General features: G+C 33.7%; 1 protein-coding gene across 1 annotated transcript; it reads left to right on the forward strand.

Annotated features, from left to right (window-relative positions):
• Positions 1 to 7,667: 7,667 nt before the first annotated feature.
• Positions 7,668 to 8,576, forward strand: LOC110023255 (ethylene-responsive transcription factor ABI4). Its single transcript, XM_020722568.1, has one exon. It carries the CDS (start codon positions 7,780 to 7,782, stop codon positions 8,452 to 8,454), a length of 675 nt encoding a protein of 224 aa, XP_020578227.1. The 5' UTR covers positions 7,668 to 7,779; the 3' UTR covers positions 8,455 to 8,576.
• The last annotated feature ends 2,266 nt before the right edge of the window (positions 8,577 to 10,842 follow it).

The following is a 10,842-nucleotide window of genomic DNA, read 5'->3' on the forward strand; positions in this document are numbered from 1 at the left end:
GGGGCAAGATTTAAAACATCATTTGCAACTAATTTAATAATTTTTATTATATTTTCTTAATTAATGCTTTTAATTGATTATAACTCTTAACCAAAACTAGCGGAACACGAACGAACAAATATTTGCTTGTCTTGTTCGTGTTCGGCTCCTTAACTTAGCGAACGAGCCGACCTGCAACTTCAAGCCGACATGCAACTTCACTTAGGGTTGTAAACGAGCCGAACACGAGCGAGCCCATGCTAAGCTCGTGTTCGCCTCATTTATATTTCGAGCTCAAAAAATATGTTCGTGTTCGACTCATTTGCTTAGGGTGCCGAACATGAGCTGTTAACGAACAAAGAGCCGTTTTGACAACACTAATCACGTAGTCATAAGATGTTAAGAATTGGGGCAAGCTTTAAAACATCATTTGAATCTAATATATATATATATATATTATTGATTAGTAGTATTTCGAGCCAAAACGAGCTGAATATGAACGAACAAATATTAGCTTGTGTTGTTCGTGTCTGGCTCATTAAACTTAGCGAACGAGCCAAACACGAGCTTCTTAAGAAGCTGAACACGAGTTGTTCGCGAATAACGAGCTATTTTGACAGACATAGCTTTACTTATGCATGAAATAATGTATTTCACATTAAAAAGTAATTGAAATGATGTTGCTTATAAAGCCATAGCAAGAATTAGGTGATATAAATATAAAAAGTTAAAGTTTATATGATTATGTGGAGGTATATATGTAAATAAATCAATTAAAAAAGGAAAAAAAAGGCAAGCGTGAGAGGTATCTCTCCAAGAAAGAGTAATAAAATAAGAAATAAGAGGATGATTCCGGTTGTTATGTCCCTAGCAGAGAAGACAGACTTCTCGCTTGTTCCCAATGCTAAACCCCGCGCGCGACCTATCCCTCTCTTTCTCTTCTCCATCTTAACTCTCATGGCATGCATCACACATCAGCCCATTTCCATTAATGTCTTGTTAGAACGGTCAACCTCGCACGAAAAATTATTACGTGTGGCTGATTGTACGTCTGAATGTTAATTTAGATATGATAATTTCATCGTGTATCAGACGACAGTTCATTTAAATTGTCGTTCGAACGTGCAGTGATCTCATGTTTAAATTTCTACTCTCACACCCGTATTTTTTGTTGTAATTTCGCGTGAGTTGAGCCCTAAATGCATGTCTTTATAAATTGAACTTTTTTTTAAAAAAATATTCATTCAATTAATAAAATTAATGATAATTAGGGTTTTAAACGAGCCGAGTAGAGTCGATTGGTTTGGATTTTTATGTACATGTTCAAATTTTACTTGGTTAATTTTTTAATATTTATACTTGATTTTAGTTAGCTTGTTTATGTAATTAAGTGAAAATAAATAAATAAATAAATAAAAGATAGAGTATTTAAATTACATATAATATTGATTTTTTTTTAATTAATTTTTTATTTAAGACTGGTAAACAAACAAAATTTTGGAATAAGTGTTTGATTTTTTATATAAAATTTTTAATAAATAATTTTTATAAATATTAATACGCAAGCAATTGAATAAATTTTAAATTAACATTTAACTTGTTTATTTGTTCATCAAGTGCATATTTTTCATTTGGAAGATATACATACAAACCACTCAAGAATTATGTATTTACATATTTAACCCCTATACTTTAATGTTTACATACATATACACCACCATACCTTTATAAAAAATGTACTTCATAGGAATTGATGGTACATGTATGTAAATGCCGCTTGTTTTGAAGATATATCAAATTCTCAATTGTTTGATTAACAAATAAGTCACATGGGTGCTAGCTAGTTTGGTAAATAACAATGTTTTGATTGTTGTGTATGTCATTATCAAATTAAGTAAATAAATTAATAAATATTTAGAAAAAATAGAAAACAAATTTTGCTCAATATTTACAAATTTGTAAAATTTAAATTTTAGTTTAATGCAACTAAAACTTATGATTGATTTTAAATAAATTTTCTACCGACAACTTGTGCGGCCCTTTCGATTCACAGACTTTGTGCCTCAAAAGAGGGTGAAACTGAATGATCAATGGAATGGTTTGGTCGGCCGTCTGAATGTTCCTCCGACTAATGCCAATAAATGAATATGTTGACCCCATCTGATCCGCCAACGCAACGACTTTCTCGTTCTTCACAATGATTTTATTTTTCTTTTCTCCTTCCAGGCTGTACTGCTCCTTCGGTCTCCTGAAGGTGACAAGAAGGATATCATTGCCAGGGGGGTCGACGGAGGGATTTGGCGATTTGGCATATTCTCCATGACAACACTTGGAAGCCGATCGTCAGAGATGAATGGATACAAAACAAATATGTGAAGTAAAACGAGTCCCCTCACGTCTTATTTATAAAAACTAAAAGCACAAAATACAAGGGAGTTTGGTTATTGATTCTTTAAATAAGAATAAATGTTATCTACTTTTTGTTTTAAATTCTCTTATTTTTATCGTAGTGTCGTTTGCAAGAAGTAAGAGAGCCAGTGAACTAAAATATATACATAAAAAAATGTCAGTGTTGATCTTGAGTAGATCTAAAGGTACAAAGAAAAAGAGTATGATGAATGAGGGTTCATCGACAAAAGAAAAAAAATCCCACTTTTTTGACCGGACACAGCCATCCAAGTCAAATCCAACGCCAGCCAGATTCAGTCGTCCGAGCTAAGATCAAAAGCTGACTGGATGCAGTCGTCCGAGCCAAGATCAAAATCGACTAAGCCGCGAAGAGGATAAGAAGATGACAAATTAAATGAATTGGAATTGTTCAATCAAAAATGAGACAAACAGACATTCGAGTTAATTATTATAAGAAAGCCGGCCCAATAAGATAACATACATTTTGATAGATCTGATCCGAGGAAAGATCTAATCTTTCAATATCAACAATCATCTTATGAACGCCCTAAAAGCTCCTCATCAGGGATCATAAATTAACAATGCATCAAAGAGACTTATAGTCATCTATCAAGCTCTCGTCGTTGAAAAGTAAGCTGCCTACAGGGTTACAATAATTTACACTCTGCTTGATAATTTAGCATTGCTCTACCGATAGAAGTTCCTCACTAGGGTCGACAACTAGGCTAATCATCCAATCAGTAACACTCCATACCTAATTGATCGAACCAGTCCTGCCGACCTGAAGCCAATCAAACTCAGCCAATCGTGCTGGAGAGCAACAGAACGATAAACTTAAATATGTAAAATACTAAGAATATCCTGTACAACTTCCATTAAAACAAAAACATAAATGTAATATAAACATATTGTACACTCTCACCTAAAAATAGGAAGATCATTTAATGAAGAAGATGTGGCATATTATTGTTCATTAATGTCTCGTTATAAGAATTAAGAATATTTGCATCGGCTAATTCAGACGTAGATCCGATGATACTTCAGGGTTATCGTCAGATGTGCGTTTGAATTATGTCTGATTTTTTCCGCCTTTAAATAGAGGATCGGTAATTTTATTTACGTCCAATTTAAATTGAAATATTTCGATGCAAATAAATTGCGTCGATTGTTGCATAGTACTAGCATTGAACTTGTTTATATGAAGCATGCGTTGAAATATACGTTTGAAAATATCGAATGATAAATTTTAGCGTTAAATCACCTTCGAATTTGCGTCAGAAATTATTATATAGGGACGAAATATTATTGTCGATTTCGTATCAGAATTCGGGTCTACAAACGGACACAAATCCGTTGCAAACTTGTAATGCGGAAAAAAAATTTAAAAAAATGATGACATTTCTACTACCTACACAAAAATACATTCCACATCACATATCATATTTAGCAATAACCATATCACAAATTAAAACTCTAAAAAGTATCATTAATAAAAGAAAGATATTGAATAGAAAACTTAATCAAAAAAATTCTACAACAAATATTTAAATATTTAACAAATATAGAAAAATGCCTCATCATCTATATGCGTCTCCTCCACCTCCTACATAAATGTCATCAGCTGCTTGCTCCGACTATTGCTAAGGTCTCTGTCATTCGCCGTATAGTGTCCTTAACTCTATTTAGTCCTTCTAGCTTCTACTCTCACAACTGACGTATCTCTTCGTTCATTGCAGCCACATGTCTAACAAGAGCCTCATGGTCTGACTATGAAGAGCTTGGGGGACTAAGAACGAGACCACGAAAGTGTTAGAAAATTCATGTTTCAACTTTATACACAAATTTCAAAAGAAAAGTACATAATAACCAAGATCTTTTAAATTCATGATTTTTACATATGTAAAATAAAGTGACGCATACCTGTATTCAAGATGAACAAATTTGATCTTGAAGAGATGAAGTTTCTCTCTCTAATCTCTTAAAACTTTCTGTACTTTCTGATGGAGAGAAATGTACGAAGTGTGTTAGGTAGAGAGAGGACTCATTCTCAAATTCATGCTCTATTTTACCACCATCCATCAAGGGGGTTACTAACCAATAGAATTTATGATAATTTAATAAATTAATTGATTTTTATTAATAAAATCAATGACATAAGTTAGTAACATTTATTTATTTTTGGGGTTATATGAGTTATAAAAATAAATATCATAAGTTATCATAAATTATGACATAAGTTATGAGTTAAGAAAATAAATAACTTAAGTTATCAAAATAAATATCATAAGTTGTCATAATTTATGACATAAGTTATGAGTTATGAAAATTAATAACTTAAGTTATCAAAAATAAATCCCATAAGTTATTAAAATAAATGTGAGTCATAAATAAAAATATAACATAAATACCACACAATTCTTAATTATTTACATTTTCAAGAATAAAGGTTTGATATTTACAATTATAGCATTTTGGTTTAATAAATTTAAACATGAAACTTAAGTTATCAAAATAAATATCATAAGTTGTCATAATTTATGAGTTATGATTTAAGAAAATTAATGACTTAAGTTATCAAAATAAATATCATAACAGGAAGGGCTCTGTCTCAAAGGTTATGTCCTTTCGCTCCAAGGCCATAAACCCTCCCATTCTTCCTCTCTGTCGCCTGGGTCCAAAGCTCGTGATCGAACTATATCATGGTAGACTGACAACCACTACTACTAGCATAAGTCTGGGCCTGAGCGACCAAGTGCCTCTCCCGGAGCTGCTCGAAATCCTCCTGCATAATGAAAACCATCGTTTAATTGACACTTTCAAGAATTAGAGTCAAAAAAAACTTTTAATATATGGTTTTAACTTATTATAACCTGCCTAGAATGCTCTGAGACCCACTGCGTAATCCTTGGGCGTCGATGAGTCCGAACATGCAGCTTCACAACGAAGGGAGCATGACTTAACTCCTTGGCCAGTGTAGTGTATAAAATGGTTAGCTCTAAAAAATTACTCAAAAAAAATGAATTAATGTTTAAATATAAAAAAAACATTAACAACCACTTGTAGTGCTTGGTATGGGAGACCGATCTGCTAATATGGAGCCCATCTCCCCTGGCTCCCTCTGTTGCCCGATTCGTCTGTCTCTTCCTTTCATAATCAGGAGAGACTCAAGCTGCGATCAACTCACCCCAGAGTCCCTCACCAATCCAGGCAGGAACGAGATCCAAATTAAAGCAATTAGAACACATTACAAACATCAAAGTCTTGAGATCACACTTATTCTTATGAAGAAAGAAAAAAAAATCCTTAATAATAACGACCCTATTTTAAAACAAAGTTTCGTAATTTTTTAAATTTATATCAAATTTCAATTAAATATTCTTAAATTTTAGTAAAAAAATTAAGATGCCACTACAAGGGCAACATGAATTCAAAAATATTCCTAATAGAAAATAATAATAGCACCCTTCCACCAAAAAATACTTCATTAATTGAATGAAATATGAAATCTAGCTACTACTTGGTTCACCACATCTTAAGACAGCATCATAGAAATGCTCACTCCAAAGATAGGAGATCTACCAAGGCTAAAATTTAGGAGCATTTACATACACATCACACAATTCTTATGTATTTACATATACAACTCATAAAAATTCATATTTAGATAAATATCTCTCAAATCTTTAACATCACATCAAAACTATCATCATCATTATCTTTTTAAAATTGAAATACACATTTTCATGCATAAGTTAATATAACACCAAAGCTTCATAAATGTAAATATCGAACTTCATCTGTAGTTTGTTAGACATGTAAATACATAAGAACTGTATGGTATGCATGTAAATTTCCCAAAAAATTACTTAGGTAAATTAACAATATACAGATGAAGAGTACTTTCCATCTACAAGAAAAGGGAGATCTTTTGCCAATCTACCGCCTGTAAAACAAGCAAAATATTTCAGGGAATGAGAGCACTCAAATCAAAAGAACAAGTAGCCGAAGATCATGAGGAAAAACCCTAAATTCATGAAACATGGACGAGAAATTGTAGCAGAAGATCGACCAACATAGATTCTGCATGCTAAGTCTCATCTGTAAACTCTAGAATTCATCAGCCCTACCTGTCAGCAGCTGCTCAGCAGTAGACTGAAACTTTAATGGAGTTTCCCTTACAGCCTTTCCAGCCTAGACTTTTAAGCTGTATAGCTCCAAAACAAAAAACATAATCACGTTGACATAAAAGCAATCCAAAATCAGTTTGGCAATCGCAGATTTTATATATATATATATATATATACATATCCTTATTTTAATAGAATCAATTCAGAGTTGCAGACTGTATTGTTCTTCTCTTCACAACTCTTTGCTTCGTGCTTAAGCTTCCATAATGGTTTTATACGCAGCAAAGGTAGCTGCTTTGCAGCTTCTGCTTCTGCTGTGAAGAAGAATCCAAAATCTATTTGACATCTGCTGCCGCCTTTAAATTTTCCATATTTAGAAAAATTGACAGGGAAAGTACAGAGAATCAATCATTATTTTAAGAAAATTTTAGTTAGAGATATTATTATTATATAAATTTCAATCAATGATAAGCTGATGGAGACATGAATACATATCATAATTAAAAAATACATCTTCAAATATCTTTACATGCTGACTTGCAGCAATTTCAGTATTAAATAAAACAATATTCACAGAAATATATTTCCGAAATATCATATTTATCTCTTAATAAAATATGCCACAGCATTTATTAAAAAACTCAAATATTAAATAACCCCAAATTCTGCCTCCAACTTTTTTTAATAAATGCCTTCTGCACTCCCTTAATTATTTCTTAAATCAGTCAGAATTCACCTTATTATTATTAAAATTACTTTAAAATAACTCTAAATGATAGCTTATTTTAGCACTATAATACATCAAAAAAAAAACTTTTAGGGTCAGTTTTGAGGCAGCTCATTAAATAATAGAATGTTGATTGAAAATAATTTGTAGATTGTGATGACTATTATAATTTTTTTTTATAAAAAAAAGTCAGATTGCTGTCAAAAAGCTACTATCACATCTAGACAAAAGCGACGTGAAAACACTATTTTTAACTTTTTGAAAATATATAAACTAACAAAACACAATTTATCAAAACAGTCAAAACTCCACCGCATCTAATAAGCTAACTGAAAAGGACCCTTAAAGTCAATTCCAATTACCACATTTTCTTATTTTTCGCATATATATATATATATATATATATATATTCCACCGCCCTTGACACCCATATAGCAGAAGCCACAGAGCAGATTCCCGACTCTCCCATCTCGTTCCCCCATCCTCTTCATCTTCTGCTTTCTCTCTCTAAAGTCTGAAACTTCTCCTTCTTTCTCCATGGATTCTTCTTCAACCCAAAGCTCCCCAATAGAACAGTGCTCCCTCTCCCATCCAAACAGTCCCACCAGCAGCGGAAGCAGCGGCGGCACACGAAAAGTCAGCAGAGGCAAAGGCGGTCCGGACAACTCCAAGTTCCGCTACCGCGGCGTTCGGCAACGCAGTTGGGGAAAGTGGGTTGCGGAGATCCGAGAGCCCAGAAAGCGAACGCGAAAATGGCTCGGAACTTTCTCCACCGCAGAAGAAGCCGCACGCGCTTACGACCGCGCCGCTCTCATCCTCTACGGCCACCGCGCTCAGCTCAATCTCCAACCCTCCGGTTGCGGTAACTCTACAGCCGGTTCCCATACCCGCAACTCCTCCTCTGCTTCTTCTTCTACCTCTTCGTCTACCACTACTCTTCGTCCTCTTCTCCCTCGGCCATCCGGTTTCCCTCTCCCCATTCTCCCATACACTTACCCCAGTGTTCCGTACACATATCCCACACAAGTGGTACCCACGGCGGCCATGAATCTACCGGCTGGATCTGAGGAAATGAACAGTCTTGTGGGTTCGATGAGCTCTGGGCTATCTATATCATGTCCCCCGCAAGGTTCGTCGGAAGTTGGTTTGGCGGCTGCGGGGATGGAGAATATTCCGGCGACGCCTTCGATGGGAGGGGGGGGGGGGTTATGAAGATTATTCTATGGCAAGTGCTTGTTTTTGGGATGATTCTAATCCTTCCTTGTTCGATTTATGAGTTGGGGGTTTTGATCTGAAGATATATATGAACATGCACGGTTATTTTATGATGGGATCAAATGGCTTTGCATTCTTCTTATTTGATAGATATATATAGAATTAGTTCTTCTACTTGGTCTTTCTCCATTGTTTTTGTTTTTTTGAAGAGCTTCATAGCTTGAACTTGCTGTTTTAGTTACAAAAGTATGATTTTTATTGATCTCTCTCCCTCTCTTCTCTTCATACCTTTATCTTGATATCTGGCAAAGGAAATGAAAACAAAGAAGAAATGAAAATCTTTAGAGATATGTAGCAAATCAGCAGGCATAGCGCTTGAACAATAGAACGCATACGAACAAATATGTTTGTTTTCTTCACTTCATTCATAATCACAAATTAATACCAGTTTCTTCTCTAATAAGAGATGAGAACACCATTACTGAACACAGGCACAAAATCAGCACAAAATTTCAGCTTTTTAAGCATGGATAGTTGGGGAAACATCATTTTTCATAACATTTATGATGAAAATAATATTGAAAATATATCAAATTGGGTGAGTTGATGTGAAATTTGCCAACATGAAATGATGCACTGTTCCATTATTCGCAAGCATAGTAGAGCCCTATCAGTTTTCTGCTGAAGGGTTGCATTAGAAGGGAAGCTGATGGTTTTCTATACATAATTTACTTGAGCTGTCACCATTGATATAACTAATTACTGGAATGAATCTGTATAATTGGTATTAATGCAATATCATGTTTATTTGCAGGGCTGTAATATACATTTCGTGAAATTTAGCATGTGTTTTTTCCTTATCTGTATGAAAATATTTACGAATAAACTTATATTTCATGTGTCATATGTTTCAAGTTTGCATCACAGGTCACTGATGCTATAATTTATGTTAATTCCTATTATCATGTGCTGTTTTTCATTGTTTGGGTTTGAGTCCTTGATGATAAGCAAAGTTTTTTCAAGCATTTTCTTCATAAGGTGTAGATTTTATATAAGAGCAATAATGGGACACTTTGCTTTTACATGTAATTACAATAAATAAAGCTATGCTCCTTAAATAGACTTTGAAATATGTTCATTGACTTGAAATATTCACTTATTAAGTGGACCAAACAAAATGAAGAGTATCATATGTTTTTATTTGAGTGCATTTAGTGGGTTTTTTTTGCTGGAGAGAATAGCATTTCTGTAAAAAAATGTGCCACATTAATGTCATTTATAGATCCTCATATGTGAGTAAGATACTTTAATTCATGTAGAGTAACCATATCATTTGAAGCTTTGCATGTGAGTTGAGACCATGATATTGACTAGGTAATTATTTATGGAGGAATAGTCAAAACAATTGCTCGATTCTATAGCTGACAAAAGTAGTGACACCCTTCACTCTCCTTCCCTTTTGATGTTAGCCTTGGCTTCCCTTACTTTGTGAAGATATAGATTTTTAACCCAACCTTAAGTTTGCCTTTGTGGCCATTTTGCTTGCATTATTTGGCTACTACTAACAAGATTCTTTGGAGTTGTTTGGTTCTTTCTAGTTCACTGATAAATAACCCTTTGACCCTTCTATCATTTCTTATCTATGTTAGTTTGCTTTGCGAGTTGCTACATTCCACTTATGTTGACTTTCTACCTTAGTTTGTCTAAATTCACTACTGGCCATATCACATTGGTTTTAGCAGTCCCCATGCTATTAACCTTCTATCCTTGGTACATTTTTTTATCTGAAGAGATTCATCCTTTCTTCCACATTAGATGTTCTCTCAGGGAGGTCCTTTTGCGCCAAATTTTTTATTTTATCCAATCACAACGGGCTGCCTAACATCCTTGCTTAGTTGATTTTTGGCCAATGTCCTCCACAGTTGTATTTTGTTTCAAGTTAGAAGTGCAATGCCATCTATATTCCTTCCCTTAAATTAATAACTTATATTATATTCATCTTGCCAAGATAAATATGTTATTTTTATGCTTCTTGATGTGATTCTGAAATAGCTATCTTTGGAGAAATTCATGGCTAGTAAGTTGAATGCTTTGTATTGAGGCTTTAAAGTGCTTCATTAACTTGGGCATGAAATGAATTGTATAGTGCTCTTGTCTCTTTATTACTTATATGAAAATTCTCTAGCTGACAATACTATCTAAGAACTTGTCTCTTTTCCCTTAATTATCATTTTCTATACATCTATTTTTCATTAGAATTCATCATCTTGCCTCACTCTTATATTTCTAAGCAAACTTACATATTATTCTTACTTTTAAGACAAATGATAGTAAAAAAATTCTAGAGCCCATACATGTTTTAGCACCATTATGTGTGTTTCATCA

The sequence above is a fragment of the Phalaenopsis equestris genome, unplaced genomic scaffold (genome assembly GCF_001263595.1).
Source record: "Phalaenopsis equestris unplaced genomic scaffold, ASM126359v1 Scaffold000223, whole genome shotgun sequence".
Lineage (NCBI taxonomy): Eukaryota > Viridiplantae > Streptophyta > Magnoliopsida > Asparagales > Orchidaceae > Phalaenopsis > Phalaenopsis equestris.

Coding starts and splice junctions, on each gene's coding strand:
- LOC110023255 (XM_020722568.1), top strand. CDS start 7,780: ATGGATTCTTCTTCAACCCAAAGCTCCCCAATAGAACAGTGCTCCCTC.